At 37.3% G+C, this 22,573-nt stretch overlaps 1 protein-coding gene across 5 annotated transcripts in view; it reads left to right on the plus strand.

Annotated features, from left to right (window-relative positions):
* The window catches only part of rassf6 (Ras association domain family member 6), a 51,622-nt gene extending 31,129 nt beyond the window's left edge, over positions 1 to 20,493 (plus strand). For 2 of the 5 annotated variants that reach the window (XM_034709877.1, XM_034709881.1), the window contains exons 3-12: positions 14,868 to 14,941; positions 15,175 to 15,253; positions 15,829 to 15,989; positions 16,727 to 16,821; positions 16,999 to 17,198; positions 17,300 to 17,401; positions 18,508 to 18,559; positions 18,646 to 18,764; positions 19,543 to 19,640; positions 20,046 to 20,493. In XM_034709877.1, coding sequence (XP_034565768.1) covers positions 14,883 to 14,941; positions 15,175 to 15,253; positions 15,829 to 15,989; positions 16,727 to 16,821; positions 16,999 to 17,198; positions 17,300 to 17,401; positions 18,508 to 18,559; positions 18,646 to 18,764; positions 19,543 to 19,640; positions 20,046 to 20,121 — 1,041 coding nt within the window. In that variant the 5' untranslated portion in view covers positions 14,868 to 14,882 and the 3' untranslated portion in view covers positions 20,122 to 20,493. Of the gene's footprint in view, positions 1 to 10,491; positions 10,678 to 14,475; positions 14,604 to 14,867; positions 14,942 to 15,174; positions 15,254 to 15,828; positions 15,990 to 16,726; positions 16,822 to 16,998; positions 17,199 to 17,299; positions 17,402 to 18,507; positions 18,560 to 18,645; positions 18,765 to 19,542; positions 19,641 to 20,045 lie in introns of those variants that run through there. The other 3 variants (XM_034709879.1, XM_034709878.1, XM_034709880.1) reach the window with 3 other exon arrangements.
* The last annotated feature ends 2,080 nt before the right edge of the window (positions 20,494 to 22,573 follow it).

Consider the following 22,573-nt stretch of genomic DNA (forward strand, 5'->3'; position numbering starts at 1 on the left):
CTTGTCAAATGTGGATATGTATATTAAGACGTCAATTCAAAGTGATGAGTGTGTCGTTATACGTCTTAAAGAACAACAATAAAAAGGTTATAGTGTCCCTTAGTTTCTTTTGACATAGAACTAAATAGAATTGTTTTTAAAAACCCTGTTGGAATTGAGTCATGGCGATATGAGTTGCTGAACTTACATTATCTGGTGGTTATTCTTGGTCCATGTAATTTCAGCAGGGGGGCGGGACTCCACCTCGCAGATGAAGGTGGCATTGTGATCCAGCAGAACATCAACTGTCTCTAATAAAGTGATGATCCGAGGCGCTAAGTGGTAAACACATAAAAAAGAACACTTAAAGAGTATCAATACACACAAAAAAATGTAATAAGTATCAGATTGTTGTTGGACTGGTCTTCCTCATATTTGCTTGGAAGAAATGTTTCTGTTCATGTTGGTTATTATGTCTCATTGGTGGAAAACCTGTCCTGTGGTGTCCCTCAGGGTTCTGTCCTAGGCCCTCTGTTGTTATCTCTGTTCCCCTTGGTGTATCTTATAAGAACTTTAAAAGATATTTCCGTGCGCTTCTATGCAGATGATATTCAGCTGTACTTGTCTTTTAAACCTCATAATTGTTGTCAATCATGTTTTAGTTACCTTCAGCTGAATACTGATACAACTGAAGTCCTTAACTCAACTCCTGATCCTGTTTTTCCCAGAGGTGAAGACAAGCCTTGGCTTTTTATCCTCTACTGTTAAACCAACCATACATAATCTAAGTGTCAAGTTTAGAACAAACTCCTGCTCGCCTTTAATATTTTGTTGTGAAGCACGTTGTGGCCTCTGCTATTAAAAGGTGCTCTATAAATAAACCTTACTATCTTAGCATCATACTCTCAGATTTTCAGCTCAAACTTTGTTTTGCATTAGCACTGAATGTGCCTTTTTTTTTTGCTAATGTGAACAGCTTAGTAAGTGCTAACCATTATCAGTAATACACATATTTATGTGTTATGTGAGATTGAGTTAAAAACTGAACATGTTTCTCTATAATGCATCACAGTCCTGCTCACAGAACTGCAAACAGCTGAGTCTTTTCAGCCATATTATTTTGCATTCTTGGCATTTTCAACATTCCTATCTTAGATTGAGTCATCTGTTTTAGTCACTCAGAGTCCAGCTATGACTGTTAGCGGTTGTGACCACAACAGGGGTTTTGAGGTTTGCTACAGCTTGACATGAGTAGAGAGGAAGAAGGATGACCTTCAGGGGGAAGAAAAAATAAAAACATGTACTGTTACAATTAAATCTAAACCATTTAGAAATCCTGCAGCTTTGAAAAAGGTGGGGATCAAGAGTCAAAGTATGAAAGAATTAAATGGAGGAGAGACAGTGGCAGGGTTACTAGATTCATTATTAAACTCTGAAGGTTCAAAGGTTTGTTCTACCTTTTTTATTTCAACAAAAGTTAATGCAGTAATATTGTAATTTAAGCTTCAAAGACACATTCCATACTCTGTGCACACATTGTTCTCCACTATCTCATTCGACAGATGGTCTTTGTTAAAATGAAAGTGAGTAAATTATCAGTTGTATAGGAAATTATTAAAGCCATATGATGTATTTCATCACATAAACCAAAAAATCCACCTTGCAGGTGCGATCCTGATTTGTTTTAAATACATGGTCAAGTTTAATCACAAAGAGGATGTAAGGAAAAGAGGTGGAGGGATTATTTCCAGACAAGAGAACAGAGGTAAAGGGAAAGCTACTATGTACGAGTAAGAATATCTGGTGTATATTTTTTTAACTCTAGGTTATATATTAAAGGGGAGGAAAAGAAAAAGGGAGTTTAATCAAAGACATGTTGAAAGGGAAAAGGAATGGAAGAAGATGGAAGTAGCAGGGGTGAGGCAGCAACTGTTTTTATATGGAACCAGATCAGAGACATCAGGGTTACTTTAAACTTTTTATGAACTAAGGGGAGGAAGAGGCAAAATAGAAAACAGAAAACGGGAGAGAAGAAAGGGGTAGAACAAAGCTGGAGGAAAAACAAAAAGGGAGAGTGAAAAGGACAGAATGAAGGAAGTGATCACGATCTGAAGGACATTGTGCTTGTTTTATTTCTTGTGAAATAAAGATTTCACAACAGCAATGCTAACAAACAATCCCCCCCATCCCCCATTCACCAACCCAGGGTCACTGTTGCTCTTTGGATTGAAGCGGCGATGGAAAGAAAGCTCCTGTAAATCAAACTGAAACCCTGACATGAGGTTAATCCTTAGTTTTAAACACTGGGATGCAAATTTAGCCAAGGTTAAAGTGAGGTGAACAATCTATTAAGTACGTGCTTTGTTGAGTTATTTCATGTATGCATTACAAAATGTTAATTTTAGACATGCAGACAATATGGCTGAATGGATGACAACATGGTTCTTGACATACCTATAGAACTCTCTAGAGCTATGGTTCAATCTAAATTATTTACATACTTGAACTGTCTCCAAAGGATTGATTCAAATTGTGTCCCTGATAAGCTGTAAGGAAGTTAAGGTTTGATAAGAAGACAAACTATTATGTGGAATATCTTCATGTACCCTTCCAAAACTTTTATACTTTTAGTGTTCATTTGACCAAGTTGGGTCAACTTCATGTAACGATTGATTTTTTTAGTAAACAGATACAGTATACGGGTGCAAGCATCAGACTCAGCTGTACCTTGCTGTCTACTTTTGACCTGTACTTAAAATTAGCATGTTAACATGTTCATCTGTGATGGTGAAATACTGGAACAATTGGCACAGTGGACTGTACCTTAAAGACATGCTGTGTTGCTAAGTTACTAGAGGAACAACGTCCCTAGATGGCGCTGTTGTTTTATCCTTGAAGTCAGTTTGAGCGGCACTCTCTCTGCAGATGTATACCTGTATCCAAGCTTCTGTTTCTTTTACCTCTCAACTCAACAGTATAACATTAATGTATGTGTGACTACACTGTTTGTTCATGTAGGTTAAATAGTTGCCGTACATCTGGGCTTTGTAAAGTTGATGTGTGGTTAATAATAAATGATGAGCATTGCGAAAACCCCACACACATGATTGTGCAGTTTTGGCTAACTTCACTGTCAACACTCTCAGAGCTCCATCTACCAAGAAATACGGACCTCAATTTTTACACTAGTTAGCTCAAGGAAGTCAGCAATGATATTGGGAACAAACCATATTATTATGACCAATAGCCATTTGCTGAGAGTAACCTCATGCACAAATAGCCTTACAGTGCTGGCAATGTAGCTATCAACTCTTGATCATTCATGCTAACACAGTTTCATATGGCATATTTCAATACATACATAAGAATGTCATCAGAATTATATTTGCTGACAAGCTCACACTTTGCTGATTTCTGTCATGTGCTACAGATAGAGACTACAATAAAAAGCTGAAACAGCTTTTCTAACTCTAATGTATTCATAATGTGGCATTTATTTGAAGCAGGTTATTGTTGGAGTCAGTTTTGAGTATTTTGTCTTCACTGTAGTTAATATTGTGTCCGGACAGATGGACAACATCTGAACAGTAAGTGTTCCACCATGGGTCATTTCAACTAAATATCATTAATCATCATAACAAGAGCCTCACTGAACGTATTATTGTACAGGGTTCTGGTTATGAACTTTTTATTATGTTCTATTAGGACAGCAGAAGAGACATTGCATACTTGAGGTCTTTGTGAAGGAGATCAATCGTGTCTAATTCTAATGAAATAACTCTTTCCTTCCCTCATTTTTACTGTGTTTGTTCTACAACATTAGTGTTGGCTTTGCTGCATTTTACAAAGAGTGTGTGTATGTGTAATCCTTCAATATTTAATACAAAGTTAATAACCATGGGCAAGTTAGTTACCCATGTCTTAGGTCATAATTGTTACTACCATAACAACTACTGAATAATCATTTCACATTTCAGTCTTAAATACATCTTTTCTTTGTTGAATTTCCTGCAGCCTCTGCATGGTCCCTTTCAACCTCTAGCCCAGTTTCTTCCCTGTAGTGGTGACCTGCATTAGAGCCTGTAACTTATAACATCCCCTGGTTCTTTTGGTGTTTGCTTTGATTTACAGTTTGTCCTCTAGGTTTTTTCCATGCTTTCAAGTCAAATTGTTAACAGTGTGCTTTGTCTCTTGCAGACAAGATAGTTTGTTTGTTTTTTGTTTAATAGTTTCACTGTGGTTAAAAAACAAGAACAAACACAAACATAACATTGTTCTCAGGCACGTCACGGGATTAGATGTCGGTGAGGGGGTCATCTGTTGTTTGTAGTGGCTCACACAGGCATGCTGAGCAACACCTTTCACCCCTTCAACCTAGGATGGTCTTTTAAATTAGTCATACCATGTTCTACAAAAAATACTGGTTTATAGTATTGGTGAGAAAATACATTGATTATAGTGAAATACATTATTATTTTAAGATAAAATAATGTTCTTACATAGTTTCATGTTACCTGTAGTAAAATGGTTTAACATTGTTTTAGCAACTAACCTTTTTGTATTATCCAACTTAGTTTTGACCAACTGATCTGAGCCTTACTTTGGCTTACTGATGGCAACAACACAAGTAGTCCAACTTTGACACAACAGATGTAAACTATGCATATGGCCTGTCATCAACCAGTGTTTTCATATGAAGTTACCCTTTATCTTCCACTGTATGCAGACACACTGTAAATAGCAAGTTTTAAAGACTTGAATCATGGGATTCAGCAGACCTTGCTTCCTCTATCATAACTTTATAAACATATTTTTATTTTTCATGTTGCCTCTCCTTTGAGGGGATTTGATGTGACACACTTTAAAATAATAACACAGGGAGCATGGGTGGAAAAAGTTAGGATGGCTAAAAAAATTCTGCTGATCAACTGATTATTTGTATAAGAATGACATTTATTTTAATTCATACCTGGCTCTCTTTCCGATCCTCCTGCTGTGTAAGATGCTTGATTCTAATTGGTCAAACCCCTTTACAACCCCTTCATGACAGTTATTAACTTTCACTAACATGAGCAACACCAGAACCAAACTGTCTGATCCTGCGTCATCCACCTCTCGTTGGGGTCTTGTCTCACCCTGTTGGGATTCAACTTGTGTTTGTTTGAGTTGAGGGCTGTAGCTTATGTGCTTAGCAGAAGTATAGTTTATTTCTATCAGAGACTAAGGGTACTGGGAATGAACAAAAACACATTGATGATGGATTTCACCAGGTTTAATGAAGTGGTGGCTCTGGACATAACTCAAATGACTCTAACAACGTCAAGAGGCTAACCTACATCCTTTATAGCTGCTTCCTTATTTGTAAATCATCATGTAGTTTCTTTTTGAGACAGTTTCAAAGTGCTTTTGGTGGAATCTACATCCCCTAATAACATGATTGACAGGTAAATCAGTAGTATTTCACCCAGACATTTAAACTGCCGTTGACAGGATGCCTGCAGCGATTTGAAGACCAACAAGATAGATGCCATCTACATTCATTTCAGTCTTTTAATCATTGACATACAACCCATAGCATCGGTTAGCTGCCAAGCCCAGCCCTACACCGACCCCACCTAGCTAAACTCTGCCAGCTACGATATCTAACCTGGCAGAGTGTGCCAGCACCTACACCAGCTGTCTCTCTGATCCAGTCTTCAGCAGCATGCACTGTTTATCTGTACTTATAAAACATGTGTCGTGTGTCAATGATCTACTCTGCAGGCCTGTGCATGTGACTCTAAAATTGTGCCAACATTTGGTACCCGTCTCATGTGTCCTGAAATTCTGAGGCCATGGTCGAACTTTCTGCGGTCTTCAAAGGCCCAGAAGATGTAGGCCTACGTTTGAATTATTTGTGGTCTTGTTTTATTTCCATTGTCAATGTTTTAATATGGCAAGAGCACAATACATGAGAGGTTATTTACACTTAACTTTAATCACCAGATTCAATGCAGAAACACATTCTTTGTGGAGCAGACTTTCCAGAACAGGTTCTGATCTGGCGCAGGGAATCAAACTGGGTCATATTAGATACAGATATAGAAACGGCAGAGGAAATCGTTGGTTCCTAAGCACCTTTACAACACCCTGGAGGATATAGCAAAGTGTAGGAAGGATGTAGATTTAGTCACATTTACACTATGTAGGCCTGTCAACACCTTCTCCTTTTCCCTGCATGATGTGTTGGAAAACAGATTATCTTTGCACTTTGTATTTGGAGATACTCAAAGTTCATCCTTATGCGAAAGTAAAGAATAGATGCAAGAATAAGAATGCTTCTTATTGTGTGCACTTTATCTTTAAAGCTTCCACTGTTGATTGTGTTGGTCTTATTTACTGCGTGATTACTCAAACACACAGTCATGTAATCATATGTGATGTTACAAAAGACAAATATTGGAATAGAGATCTATACTGTTTTTCTTATTCCGTCTCTTTTTTTGTGAATTCTGTTTCTGTCAATTAGTATTATAATGCCCTGAGAGTATGGTAGGTTCTTCATTTCTATGAACGATGAAAATTTTTACTGTTTTTATAAATTACGTGAGTGCTCTTAGACCCTTTTGGCAACTAATGCCCAAAAAACAGAGTTCACCAAGTGCAACGTACCTCTTTGTATTCCATAAGTTGCCGTGACCAAAACCAGGAGAAGGAGGATCCTGATGACTGACACTGTTTTCACAATTTTCATTCTGGCTCCAGAGTGATCGGCGTTAAGAAAGGTGGTCAACAGATTCAGTAGAAGATGGTTTTTATATTCCCATGGCAGGTAAAAAGACTATTGCTGGATCACTTGCTGTGTGTCTACAATCGGAGTCTGCTTGTGCCTTAGCCAGGGACAGCCATGAGCTCTGTGCTCATCAGGGACAGGCTCAGTCACTGTGTGTGTGTCACTATGTGTGTGTGTGTGTGTGTGTGTGTGTGGATTGTGATGGACGGTGGCAGCTGCTAGCTGTCCTCATGTACAGTCACTCAGGTTATGCTCTAAGCTCCAGCGGCTCCAGCGCTGCAGAGTTACAGTAATCAACAACAGCGTCAGTCAGTGTTTAATCATCATATCATGGAAATATGTACGCTGAAAGTTCACTCATGTTGTGTCACTGAAACTACGACAAAAACTGGAATCAAAATAAAGAAAAACACATTTATACTTTTTAAAATATAGAGTACAAATCCACTTTTTCACCACATCCTTTTTCTGATTTGACATAGTCCCTATTTGAGTCCAATTTCATAGAAGTTATTAAATAATGTTTTGCAGGACTTCATGGGACATGTAGGTTACAAATACAGTTAAAATTCTAATGGGCTGAATGTGTATTGTATATTTTTTCACTATTGAGTCTACATTTAAACTATATTAACAATGTGTGAAGTATGAAAAAAGACTTTATGAGTTCTATACAATTTATCTTCTTTACTTGACAGATATATACAGGCACATTCTGACTCACCACTTAGTATGTATTTAATGCTGCATTTTGACACGTGCGCAAACACACACACAAACACACACACACACACACACACACACAAACACACACACACACACACACACACACACGTACAGAGAGAGTCCAGGATGTAGCCTTTGTGTTGTCCACCTGTTGCCTGCCAGCCTGTATGTCCTGTTTTATTTTAGGAAAGGAATGGCATTTCACTTCATTTGCTGCTTATCCACTCTGCTCTGGATGGCGTCAACTATTGTACTCCCTCAGCAGGCAGAGTTAGTCGTACACAACGGTGATTAAAGAAAACCTTTATTGGTTGTGTTGGAAAAAGAAGAAAATGCTGCTGCTTTACATAAACATCAGTGTAACATATATTTTTACTGTCTGATTGCCCGGCAGTTTAAGATTTCCATTTGTTTTATATTACAAAACACAATCAATTGTTATTGTGTGATTCACTTAAGTTATGTGATGCCACTTTTCTTTGTCCTGTCTTGTGACAAAGACAGTGATTTGATTTCTTTCCCAGGTTCTGTCTTGTTCTCTTTTTTTTTTTCTTTACCCTTTTTGTATTGAACTTCTGTTTGCATCTTCATCCTCTCAAACAAAAAAATTTAAAAATAATAAAAACATTTGCAGTTATAAAATACATAAAGCAATCCCATGCAAGTAAATTACTTCTTGTAGTACTTTCACTTGTAACCCTTTTCACCACTGGGTGGTGCTGTTGTACAGGGCAATTTGCTCTGCACAGTATAAAGTATGAGTAAGCCTCTTTTTCAACAGGTTTGTTTTTATTTCATAAAAGGAAACACACCCCTGTGGGTTTCAAACATATTTAAAGAACCAGGCCAATTCAATGAAAAAAGGGGGGAAAAAATGTATGAAGCTATATCTGCCAGAGACTACTGACTCAGCTGTATAAATGTACACGTCTTCTGTACAGATACTCTGGCTCCCCCTGCTGACTAAGAGCAGAACTACTCCAAAACTAAATCACAACAATGAACGGAGTCTTGCAAACATGTACAAACTGTGTATTGCATTTATTTAGGAGACTGTTGAATACTGACTGTGTATTATTGCTGGATTACTATATTCCCCACCATTGGCATAGAGCTTAGAGCTAATTGCTCCACCAAGCTGCTACATAGTGTTATTTTTACATGCATCCAGTCATCCTGAAATGATCTAAAATAAATAAACTGTATATTAAATTACACTGTTTATCTTAACATTTAAATAAAAACAGCTGCTTTGTTTTTAGAGTGAGACCCAGTTGAGCCTGGTAATCTTCATGTGTCCAGGAAAAAAAATCTTATTGAATATGCTTGCAAGATAAAATCATCTTTCAAAGATTTTTCTTCAGTGTGGAGCGGTAGAGAAACTAAATAAGCCTTGTGGTTATATTTAATATTGGGACATTTAATTATGCTTGAGTAATGTAATACAGCATGTTTACAATAAAGCAGCTAAAGTTCCCTCCAACAATAAACTGAAGAGGCCATTTTTATTAAAATGAAGCTGCACAGTTACCAACATTATTGTTCATGTGAAGGAAGACAGAGAAAAAGCACAGTAGTTCTTTAATATCATTGACAGAAACGAATTTACTACTATTAATAATAATAATAATGATAATAATAATAATAATAATAATAATAATAGTAATAGTAATAATAATGTAATATGAATACTTTGCAAAATGAAATAAGAAATTCAAACATCTTAATTTAGACCTATGGGGAAAACCTTTAATTTGAACAGTTTAACTGAAGGAAGACTTGAAATAGTTTGTTTTTAATATTTTCGGACAAGGCCGAAGTGTCATTAGTTTAATTAGTGTGATTGAATGAGAGATGTAACTGAGATAGAGTCATCTAAATACAATTTAAAACTGATGTGATGTGTTTAATGTTTTGAAATTAAATGTTCACTGTGTAGAAGTAGGACTATTTAGTGACATCTAGTGTTTAGATTCTAGATTGAAACCCTTGCTTCCCTGCTCACCTCATTGGTGAAGCTCCACAAGTGGCAGTGGCCTTCTAGGACAGAAAGCTGCTGTAATGCATGATAAATAGGAGATTTAACTATCAAAAACTCAGATCAATAAAAATTCCATTTATGTACAACAATAATACATTTCTTTTTATTCTTCCTCTTTTTTAACTTTACATTTTGGACGGCCACTCAATGAGTACAAATTTGCATATGCCGATTGCTAGTTTGTCTGTTCTGTGCTGCTGAAGAAACATGGTTGTGCAAGATGGCGGCCTCTGTGGAGGGGGACCTGTTGCTTATGTAGAAAAAAACATATTCCAAGTAAACGAAAACAAAATTTTCAATTTTCATATTCAGGTATATGCTGATTTAAACAATGAATGTTAGGTTCCATTTTTACCAAGTCTGCTTTGGTAAATTCCACTGAATATTACACACTGCACCTTTAAGGTGATGTGTAGAAAGAGAACAGCAGAGGACAGAGGAAGCCTTCCTGGATCACTGCTACAACCAGCTGCATCAGTGCTGCTACTGGTGGCCATCCAATTTTTGGAGAGCTATTGTTACAGAGCAAATATGTGATGATTTGAAGCTCAGGGTAATACAAAGAGTGTTTCTAACAAAAGTAGATCAGGACCTGCCACTCTTAAACTGCTCAGGGTAATACAAAGAGTGTTTCTAACAAAAGTAGATCAGGACCTGCTACTCTTAAACTACAATCCTCACATTGTTCTTAAAGTCTAATCCGCTTGAGAGCTTTCAGTAAATCTTGTAAGTTTGTTAACAGTTAACTCCCTCTCACCTTGCTCTCACTTTTGCTCTCTCTCTCTCTCTCTCTCTCTCTCTCTCTCTCTCTCTCTCTCTCTCTCTCTCTCTCTCTCTCTCTCTCTCTCTCTCTCTCTCTCTCTCTCTCTCTCTCTCTCTCTCCTCATACACACTCATACACACTCATACACACAGAGCAGGCGAGTCATATCAGGTGTCAGTCAGCCCCTCCCTCTTCCACTGTCTCAACATGTCCTGCAATAATTAACCAGCTGCTGCAGTGTGCTACTCAAGCTCACCTCCTACCACATGCACTGTACTCTGGACCTATAAACACACACACACACACACACACATACACACTCATACAATGTCTTAGACGTCACACATGGAGTGAACCAGCGTCCTTTGGTTGGAGATTTAAAGACTGACCAGGTAGGTAAGATAACGTTTTTTTGATCATCTTAAGATTATTGTTCGTTATGCGCTTTGCTGAAATCTTAAAGATTGTAGAACTGAACATTTCTACTGTTGTTTGACAAATTTATCCACATTCTTTCTAACATTTTAAAGGGTAATTGTTAGTTTGGTGTTTTAAAGGGTAGGATTCAAGTGTTTACATATGTGGGTTTTAACTTTTAACCACAACTTTGCTTTTCTAAGATTTGTTTTGTTTTGTTTTTGTAATTGGAGTATCAGATTAGTTGTTTCAAGTAACAAGTGAAGCTATAAACTGTGTTAACATAATCAGTGTAACAAAGTAGAAGTGTTTCATTTAAAGCCAACAGCACCCAACTGATTTTCAAGTGAGCACTGCACTCGCATTACATATTCAGGTCCAATCTGTGTGTCAGGGTTAGAAGAAGTCAGTGTAAGAGAGAAGGGAGTGGAGTAAAGAAGCAGAGGGAGGGAAGTGACTTAAAGGAGGGTAACAAAGGCAGAAAATGGGTGTGTCATGGTGTACATTGGCTTTTCTCCCGCTGGCTATGTTTTTCCAGGCTCATAGTTTCACATACACTTCACCATCTGAAGCCTTATCCATCTCAGTGTGGTGTTTTGGCTTCAGTGGGGAGAAATTTCTTGGGACAACAAAGCAAAGCTTGAAAGCTAGATTCTCAAATAGTGCCTCTCTGGATAATATCTAAATTATTATTTATAAGTATACACCTTGGATGATAAGATCAAAATGAATGATTGAAGTAGAGGCAGTATCTGGGATAGCAGTGTGGTGAATATTCAAAGCCAGCAAAGATACTTCATGTAGTTTGTCTAAAAAGTTGTTGGTATAAAAAGCCACATGAGGTTACAAACTGGACTTTTGGCCTTTTTTTCATCATGTTATCTCTTCTCCAGCAGCACTAGAACTGGCACTAATATCGTTCACTGGAAGTAGGGTGGAACAAATCACTTTGGGTAACTAAAAAGGACAATGTAGCACTGACCCATGATTTACGTTTATATGCTGCACTCATAACCTACTTTTTTCGAACTGTTAAATCCAGCCTTCTGCAATCCTCTAGCTACCTTGAACTTGTAGCGGTTACCTTCCATTGAGCCTGGTGTAAAAACTGCCACTGCCTCTATAAAAGTTCCTGTTTTTAATTTATGATCCCCAACATGTTATTAGCGTATTGTTGTCAAGCACTGACTTTGGAAATGCACGTGAGTCACAAATCTCATAAAAAGGCGCACACATGTGGAGAGCCACACAGACAGTTTTGATGCAGTTGCTCCAGGGGACTTGTCAACCTGCATGTTGAGGCTTGAGAGACCTCACTGAAGTCCTCACTGAAGCTCGTGTTGGGCAGAAAAGAGAAATCTTGAATGTTATGCATGGTGAACCAAATATCTGAAAATAAACTTTATTATTAAATCTTATTTCCTTGTTTAGCTTTTAGGTGAGTGAACTTGCTCTTTTACAGTAAGGGCCCATGTCATATTAGACACGATCATGCACAACAAAGTTACTGTGTACAACCCAGAATTAAGAAATAAAGTGAATAGTCACAAAGACAGCACTTGCGCTCTGTGGTTCAGTCAGATAGTGTATGGTTGTGGTTTACAAGTTGATAGTGTAGCCTACTACTGTGAAGATCGGGGAAGTTAAAGATTTAAAGTGTTTCTTAGAAAATCCACATTATTTATTTTTTTAATTATTTCTGTATACAATGAACCAAAGACATAATAAGGTAAAGATTCCAAAATTAATGGATGCCTTCTCTCTATCTTGTTCATTACCCTGCCTTTAATGGCGTTTATACAGTGCAGTTATAAAGCCTATTGTTACTTACTTTTCAAATAAGTTCTCCCTTTATATTCCTGCTGTAGACAGGAAATAAATTATTATATTTAAAAAAAGAAATTCCTGGGATAGTTGAATAGTCTCTCTCAGGAAAACAGGTATTTGATTTGATATGACGTGTACGATTGCCCGTGGTGTTGCTCTTGCTATTCAGAGTTAATAACCAGTGTCAAGGGGTTTCGACCAATCAGAATCAGGTATTCATCATAGCTTGGTGATCAGTAGGAAAGCCATGTAACAACTTAAAATTAAAAAGAAATCCGTCTACATTTCATTTTATTTGATTTATTAGTTTATCCTTTATTTCACCAGGAATATCCCCATTGAGATACAACGTCTCTTTAATAACATGTCATCAATCAGTCTTTATTTGTAAAGCACCAAATCACAACAAACATTATCTCAAGATGCTTTTACAAACATAGCAGGTCTAGACCATACTCTGTGTTATCTGATTAACAGAGACCCAACACCAAGACAGGGTAAGACTCAGTCTTTCCCCACCTTAATCCACCATGAGCATTGCACCTCACAGTATTTAGCTGGTTACAGCAGTGAGGAAAAACTTCTTTTAACAGGCAGAAACCTCGAGCAGAACCAGACTCATGTTAGACAGCCATCTGCCTGGACCGGGTTGGGGTTGGAAAGAGGGATAGAGGAGAATAAGGGATAGAGGGAGCGGTGATAGTGATGAGACGAGTAGTAGCAGTATATATAAATAAATGAATCAATTATATCAATATCAATGAATAAATTAGTAGCGTTCAGCAGTGCTTAACTGATCCTTAATCCTAGTTTTGAAATACTCCAGATAAATAAAATAATCCAGTTTTAGGTGACCTTGGAGCTCAGACCAGAATTAAGGACCAAAATATTTAAAGCACTTTTACCAAAGGCAGGGGGAGTCAGAGGAAACGACAAACAGAATGTGTCCGACCCGAAGGTTACAGCCATTGACAGTTTTAGGAGGTCAGTAAAGACTATAAATAATAAGGCGGTTCATGTAGTATGGCCTTATAAAGAAAGATATACTTATTATCCATATTTCTGATATGTAAGCAAGACAAACCTACTTGTTCATATAAGACACAGTGATGAGTATGAAGACCTAATCCGAAGACAAATCACAATGCAGCATGGTACACTGAGTCCAACATTTACAGGGAGGCTGAGGTAACCAGCATAACGAATATCACTGTAGTTTAGTGCAGATAAAAAGGTTGATTGTTGCTTTTTCAAGCAACAAAAGAAAAACAGTGTTTGTTTCTGTAAAGGAAACCAAAGTTCATCTCAGTTTTTTTGATAGACACATGATAAATTTACATATTCACATCTTTTGTTTCTTTTTGTATTTTTTATTGGCAAATATGATATTACATGCTAGTTTTGAAATAGATCACAGCAGCCATATTTCCTTTGTGGGGTTTCCCAACATTTCTAATCATAATAGTCGAATACAAAATTGTGTACTGCAGCTTTAAATGTGGTTAGTGCTTGTGGATCATGCCTCTTCACAAAAAAAAAAAACCTGACTGTCAGAGTGTGTAGTGGTGGAGCAGATGACAACTGCTGAATACCAAAGATACTTCTCACGAAGAAACAGGCTGAGACAGAGAGACACGCACAGTGTGAAAGACAGGGACAAAGAAAGACTGCTGTTGTACTAAGAGTAAAAGAGATGCGATGGAAAAAGAGAATAAGAAAGAAAGAAAACATTTAATCTAGAAAAAGAACTGCCACATGGATATTCCAACAATCTGTTCACGGGCTTAAAGGCTTCAGTGTCTCTTACCGCAGAATAAACAAACGGCTCGGCCTACACTGTCATCACTGGTTACTGGGTGGAGTACTGTTATTAAATCTCTTAGAGACAAGCTCAAAAAAAGAAAGTAAAAGAGAGTAGGCACGGCTAGAGAGGGAGAAGGAGAGAGATAAATATAACACAAACACTTCAAAGAGAGGGAGAGAGAAGGAGAGGAAAGATATTTAAAGCACAGAAAGACGAAAGACAGAGACAAAGGCAGAGAATCCAGAAGGGAGCTCTGATTTGCCGTTTAGAGAAGGTAAGACTTAAATTATATTGTTTATTTTTGGAAGGACTGTCGGTTGTGGAAGTGCAGAGTAGTTCATTTTTGTGCGATTCCTCGCTCTGTGTTGACATAATACTGCCCAGGTCTCTGACTGAGAGCAGTAAGCACACCAAAGTAGCATTCAACAAGTCACTGGCTTCTGTTTGTCCTGGTTTCACTTCAGGATTTAGCTCTTTCCACTGTGTGATTACTTAAGCTGCTGCTATGAATGATCTTCTTTTTTCCTCTCTGCTGTAGTTGATAATATCAGAGATGAATGAACAAGCTCTCCTCCCAGAAATCCAGGCGGGAGATGGGAGGACCCTGTCCAGGTGAGTCACTCCACATGCAGCAGGGACTCTGCTGAGTTTGGCTTACAGTACTCCATGTATATGTTACAAGTAGACAATATTAAACATGACTTTTGTCTTTTGTTCTCTGAAAAGAAAAAACATCTAAAGTGTGCTTTACTTTTGGAAAATAACATTGTAGTATAACTTGTTTATGACTGTTCAGCTACCTTCAACATGTTCTGTACGATTGGTAATCATTGTGTTCATTACAGGGCCGAGTTTCTCTCCCTCCTAAGAACATACAACTGCTTCCTAAAGGACCAGACCCAGCTGCACCTCAGTTACTCTCAGGTATGATGTAATTATATTTAAAGGTTTATTAAAAGTTTTATTAATGCTCAAATGATTAGCTTTGAGAGCCTCTTGGTACTAGGAACTACTCACCTTTTCCTGTCTTTGTGAAGTCTGGAAACTGTAAAGAGAAATACAAGTATGTATTTACAAGAAAAATATCAGAGAGCATTGACCGGATGATTCAGTTTGATAAAAAGTTAGCAAAACTGAGTATTTTTCAAGACAGAGAATTAATTAACTTCATATATAATTACAGAAACACATTTTTAAGGACTTAGTTTGACACAACACGACACAAAGCAGAATTATAACGCTCCTACATACTGCTGTTATTTCTACGCTGACTGTGAACACACCAGAGTACATCAACTTTGCAGCAAGTCACAGCTTACTGCAGCAGAGGATCTGACCATAGGCAGGTCAAGCTTCAGCATAAAGGTGCACATAAGAAATACCTGTTGGCTCTAATTGGACTGTTCTTCATAGTTGTCAACAAAATGAGGTAGTGAAGAAGACTGTTCGAGACTGCAATCACAAACCACTTAAGCATCTTCTGTCTGTTTCTGCAACAGGATAAAGATGGGGAGGTGATGGTGGAAGGCTTCCTGAATATCTCCTGGGGAGTACGGAGGCTCATTAGGCTCAAAATACAGGATGATAAACAGATGCTTCCCTTTGCTCCTCTGCTCTCACCTGACCCTGTCAGTCCAGTCAGCCCGCTCGGAAACAAAAGGTTAGTCATAGCTTCTGTTTGATATTAGTAATGTGCCAGAGCAAAATATAAAAAACTTTAGAACCCTTTTATTGAAAGAACAAACATGTTGGTATTCATTAACATTGCATAAGGAAACAATCTGGTAGCTTTTCTTCTACCAAACTCCATTTAGCTGATGGAAACATTTTGTGTATGCTTCATGAGTCAAAACCAGACAAGCAGTTAGTCATTTATTAAGCTTCAAAAGGGAAGATGATACGATTTTAGTGCCCTTAGAATGTGCCTTTAAGCAATTACGCTAACAAAATCCTTCTATTTGATTTCTCACATGTATTTTGATTTCAGGTTGTCATAAATTTAAACTTACCAACTTTACCAGCAATTTTCAAACCCACTAATTCCCCCTAATCCCAAGTCTGAGCTTCAGCAATCTTGAGGTTGACATAATAACTGTAGATAAACCAACAATAAACAGCTATGGGAGCAGTAACGGACACACCGGCATTTTAAAAAAAATACATCCAAACACAACTCTTTACATGCTCAGGTTTATTTCCCTCTAGTCTGTGCAAACATCTTGATTAGTTGTGTTTCTATGCATCAAGTAATTTACTGGAATGAGATTTTAAGTGTGCAAATATTCATATGAATTAGATCATTTAAATCTTGATTAAATCAAATTAGTTTCACCAGTAAACATAGCTATGTTCACCAACAGGTTTATGTGCGTGAGATGATTTACCTTTGCTTTGCAGAGGTATGACACGGTGGGGGGAGTATGTTGACCTCCACCAGATAGATGAGATGTCAGAGACACCGCAGGACGCAGTGATCAAAAATCCTCTACCAGGTTGTTTTTCATTTTAACTCACATCTTAAAATCTTCCATGTTTGTTTTATTTTTTACATTGATCATGAATGTATCTCTCTTTTCACTGCTCATCCAGAAAACTATGATGTATTTGTGTTGTTCACACTAAATGTTCACCTGAGACACTGAAGCTCTGTGTTTCTGCCTTCTTCAAAGGCCCACCTGTTTATGAGAGCAGCACTCTGCGTCCTCTGAGGCAGAAGAGCTGCGAGCTGGAGGCTGAGTCCAATCTGTTTCGCTGCATGAGCGACGCCTCATTGGTCAAGAGGAGGAGGGGGAAGGGGAAGTCAGCAGCACAGAGAGAGAAAGAGAAACAACATCGCTTCTCTATCAATGGACACTTCTACAACTACAAGGTATGTTTACCTTTAACCCTTCTCAAGGTTTACATGACACATGTCTATTTCTCCCACTACCATCTGCACCATAGCCTACAGTCTCTCTTTGTCCTCTACAGACATCAGTCTTTACTCCATCGTTTGGTACTCCAACTAAAGTTCGTATCAACAGCAGGATGAGCACAGATCAGGTGATTGTACAGCTGCTTAACAAGTTCAAGGTAAGATCTCTGCACAGTCTTCAAAACTGCATGGAAAAGCATGCAGATGTGTTAGAATGCACAAATATCAATCACAGCGATGTAGTTTTTTGGCTGAAAGTCAGTCGTAATGTACTTCCACTTTGGTTTTGGACTGAGTGACTCAGTTTTGTTGTTTAAGTTTTAAAAATGCAGTTTTACAAATTATTTGTGTTGTTAAAGTCAGTATCTAGAGGATGTTGTTTATGCAGATACACAACGTTCTTCTTTCTGTCAATCTATCATTACTCACTAAGGGACTACTGTATTTCATGACCACAGCTTCACTTAATCATTCTGTATCTAAGTACATGCACATTTTGAACACCAACAGGAAACCTTTTTTGGGCTGAGTGAAAACTAAAAATGTGTTTTTTTAACATCATTTATTGATAAAACTTGCAAACATCTTGAAAGCAGGAAATCTTTTTTAGTGGACGTTTTTTCACAGTGGAAGAGCATTTTTTTAAATAATATTTGGATTAATATTACAAACATATGTGCTCATTCAGTGCATTTTAGATCTTGTACAAGCTTTGTACACGATTATTGAGCATTTGAGAAAAATCCACTGTGTTTGGACTCTTAGAAATATATTTCAGTACAAAAAAAGACAGAAATATTGCTGGGAAATCTCTTCTACCTGATCCTACTACTGTGTGAAGCTATGTGATGTATTCATTGGTGTTTGATAATGATATTTTTGATAAGACTCCAGAACTTGAGAACCACTACATACTATCCGTCTCACCACTATCAACTCTCTCATTCTGCATCTCCCTGTGCTGCTCTTTCCCACTGAGGCAGATGTCTGTCTAACATGAGTCTGGTTCTGCTCAAGGATTCTGCCTGTTAAAAGGAAGTCTGTCCTTCCTGCTGTAATTAGCTAAATGCTGCAAAGAACTCTGCTCATGGTGGATTAGAATGAGATCAGACTGAGTTCTGTCTGTAAGATGGGACTGGATCTTATCCTGTCATGATGTAGGGTCTTAGTTAATGAAGATTTTTAGATTGAAACTGATTTAACTGGCAGACACCAAATAATTGTCTCTTTGATGTCTTAATATTTGTGTATGTCCCTCTGACAGATTGAGAATGATCCCCAGGAGTTTGCTCTGTACTGTGTTCACCAAAGTGGAGGTCAGAGGTCACAGTTACACTATCTATAAATAATTTGACTTTGTAAAGTTAGAACATGTTTCACCAATGTTTTGTGTTTATTTCAGAAAAGAGGAAGCTCAGTAACCATGACCAGCCTCTATGGGAGCGTATACTACAGGGACCCTCTGATGACATCATGAGGATCTTTTTGATGGACATGGATGAAGAGGAAGTCAGCGATGATGTGAGTGTTTTTTATAAATGAATTAGAATTTAAGGATTTTACTGTAACAAAGCAGGAATAAAAGGGTAACAGATTCGATATTAGATGAATCATAATATTGTTAATTTTAAAATGTTAAAATAAATTTAACATTTTCTAAACTGATTTTGTATCCTAATGATAAATAAGACTTTAAGCATTAAACTCTCTTAAGCTTGAATTTTAAAAGTTGACATACTAAGCTCTTACATAAAATGAGGGTGTGTCTACATAGTCTACTATGTCTGTTTTATAGGCTCTATTTATATATTTTTCCCAAATACTGGTCTAGTAAATACTTTTCCATTGCTCGGCTCATTTTATGTGAGGTTACCATGACGGTGTGGTTACTGGGAGTATAAAAGTTTTCTTCTTTCCTTTTTTTGTGTCACTCAGCTTGTCTCATTTTCATATCTTAAGGGCTGCTAAAGGGCATATTTGGTTATTCTGCTCATTCTTTCCATGATTAATGTTCTTTACAGTTGAAGACGGAGGCTTGTTAAAGTTTACGAGAGAAACAATGACTTGGAGTCGGTGTTTGTGCAACTTAAATAGAATTCAGAGGTGTTGTTTTTTTTCACATCTTGAAGTTTTGCAGCAGCTAGAAATGACTTGTCCTTGGCCTGGGAAACTTCTTGTTATTTATTGTTAATAACTGGCAGATTTACACTCAGTCAGTTACGGTTCATTGTTATCTCCTCTCCTCTCCTCTCCTCTCCTCTCCTCTCCTCTCCTCTCCTCTCCTCTCCTTACCTCCTAGGTGGCCCAGTATCTAAACTTGGAGTTCCCGATCCTGGAGCAAGTTCTACTGAAACTCAGAGAGGAGGAGAACAGAGAGATTCAAAGGGTCGTCAGCAAGTCAGTATTGTGTCTTAATGAAAAACGGCTTTAGAAGAAGACACTCAGAACTCTGAGTTGGTTCAAGTAAATCAAAGCAACATTTACTGAAAAAGCAACCTTATGTTGGTTTGAGACCTTTGTAAGGCATAAAATCTTTATATTCTCACCACAGGCTGTCATGGCCAATCAGTCATTCAGTCTGACAGTGCACAGTTCTTTTGCATGACTTCATTCTCACACACCACCTGTCAGACAGATGTGCACAGACTCTACTCGAGTAAAAGTATAAGTTAACTAAATTCTTGTAGTAACACTTTGAAAACACATGATGGCACCAGAATTCTAAGTTAGCTTTTACAGAGTCATTCATTATCCATGAGTCTCTGCAGTGTTTTGAGTTTGTGTTTGTTTTCTGTGTTTTAGGTACCACAACCAGCATAGACTCCTTCTACATACGCTGAACTGTAAGACGTCACCTCACACTGAGACAAGCGTCTGATCCTTGAACCACCTACACAAATCCAGTCATCCATCACAGCACTGCTGTACGGATGAACAAGTAGCTGCTGAAAACTTGGGGAAAGTAGTTTTTTTATGCAAATTCATTAACTTTATGAAAAGAAAAGTAAAAGATGATGTTTTGAAGTGATACATCAAAATGAAGAGTACCACAAGATCAAAAAAGAAAGATAAACTAAAACACATGATGGTTTTTTTAGCCCTACAATTTGAAGTCTCATACATCCCTTGCATTCAATACATACTATTTTTTCACTTTTTTTCTTTAAACTGTAAAGTAAGTGAAGTTGTAAGATGCTGTAAATATTTGTAAATCAATTATTTGTCTTTATTAATAAATGTTAATTGTGAAGTCTCCTGTGTTTTGGGCTTTGTGTTTGTGGAGTGTCCCTGCAATTTGTAGTCGAGCAATTAGTTGATTATAAAAAAGTATGTCCTGGACGACACAGTTTTTGGTGTAAACTATTTATTCAATTTAAAGAACATTTAGTATAGACTGGGTATATGGTCCCGTAGGGTCTTATTTCCAAAATTGAAAAACACCTCTGTTTTCTCTTTCATAAACTGAAAAACAAAAGATCTAATTAGAACTAGAAGTTCAAATATAAGACAACTTTATCCTTGTCATTTAACTTACAATGCTGACAGAAACAGACAAAAACAATCACGTGACAAAGCAAGAAAGACAGTCACAAAGATGACAGGCCAATGAATAGAGCAAACTTTCATACGTGTGTGTATCTTTGTATGTTTGTGTGTATTTTCAATGTAATGTTGGCATACTCTATCGTTATGTTGAGTGAGTGTTTTTGGTAAGTACTCTTATTCCTCTGACAGTAAATCTACATATACTGCATATGCATATTCATGATTTTAACTAATTGAAGCCATATGCAGAGGGAGAAGGGAAAGCACACCCCTCTCCTCAACAGTCAAACCCCAAAGCAAGCGCCCACGGGGAGCTCAATCTCAGGCGGGCAGGCTGCAGGATGTGAACAGCAAGATGAGGCTGTGTGATCCAAGTACTAGACCACACAAGACATAGTTCCACTTTATTTACTTTGATTTTGATTTTCTAACCAATATTTTCCACTCAGTTGTTTTTATAAATATGAATTTTGATTTATTGAATTATGTATCCTTTTATTTTCTTGTTCCGAGATGCTTTCAAATGACTCTGGTCAAGTTCCCCAAAGAAAGGAGACAAAAACAACCCCTTTTTACCTTTGAGTGAGGTATCACTCAAAAGTATAATGTAGCAGAGTGACCTAGACTCATACGGCATTGTTCTGTTGACATTAAAACACTTGATATAAATAAGTCTTAATATTTATTTGGTCAGCCATGGCTTTTGATAATGTGTGTGATTTTTTTCATTGAAACAAACTTCGTCCATCCCTTCAGTGTCATATATTACTTCCCTTCTCTGGTGGGTTTGAGTCTAGTTTACTCTCAAACTCAAACTCCATCGCTGTCTATCTGATTTAAATGTGTTTCTACCTTTTCAACCCTGACCTACTCACCTGCTTCAGATTCAATCACTAACAGCTCTTGCTTCACCTGTACATGTGTGATTTTGCTCACTGAAAGTCCATCTGAAAATACAGCTTGTTTAAACCCCTTTATCATAGCTGTTGGTTTAACATTTAGTATTTAGAGACACATTTATGACCAAAGAAACATACATTACCTTACTTATTTCAATGGTTCAATGTAAAATGATATTAGATTTCTTTTTTGTATTATAAATAAAAAACTATATAATATTCTATTGTATAAAATGTAACATTCTCTATTGCATAGTGTGTGATTTTATTACCTCACAGGTTTAGTTTTACAAAACAAGCATTCTGTTATACTCTTCTTTTTTCATTGCTGTATATACATTTACAGTGTGTGAGTCTTTGTGTGTCAATGGATGTTAACGTAAACTGCTTGCATGTGGAAAACACAGACCTCCTAATAGTTAGATAATGGTGGAGTGTAGAGTGAGCGGAGCTGCCTGGGCTGTTTAGTGGTAAAGCCTTAAAAACATTTGCCAGCTCACCACACAGCCTCATACGACTATTACCAAGAACTGAGCGATATTTTCCTCTGACATGAAGAATGACCAAATGTGGATAAACGGTGGCTGCTTGGTATGTGGAAGAATAGAGTTTCCATGTGATGTGTGCCAGGGTGCTGGAAGATTTAGGCCTTTGAGAAATGGAAAGAGTGGCATGGCAGAGCTTTAGTGGAGGAGATCTTCAAGAGAACATTCACAATTTTATTAAAACAATAAATACAAAACATAAGATTCGGTAAATAACTGAGGAAGGATAGGATTTTATGACATTTTGTGCCCAATCGAAACAAACTACTTTCTACATTTTTTATTTAAGTCTAACAATTGTACAATTCATAAAATTAAATGTACTATTATTGATGGTGTT

This window comes from Notolabrus celidotus, chromosome 19 (genome assembly GCF_009762535.1).
Source record: "Notolabrus celidotus isolate fNotCel1 chromosome 19, fNotCel1.pri, whole genome shotgun sequence".
Lineage (NCBI taxonomy): Eukaryota > Metazoa > Chordata > Actinopteri > Labriformes > Labridae > Notolabrus > Notolabrus celidotus.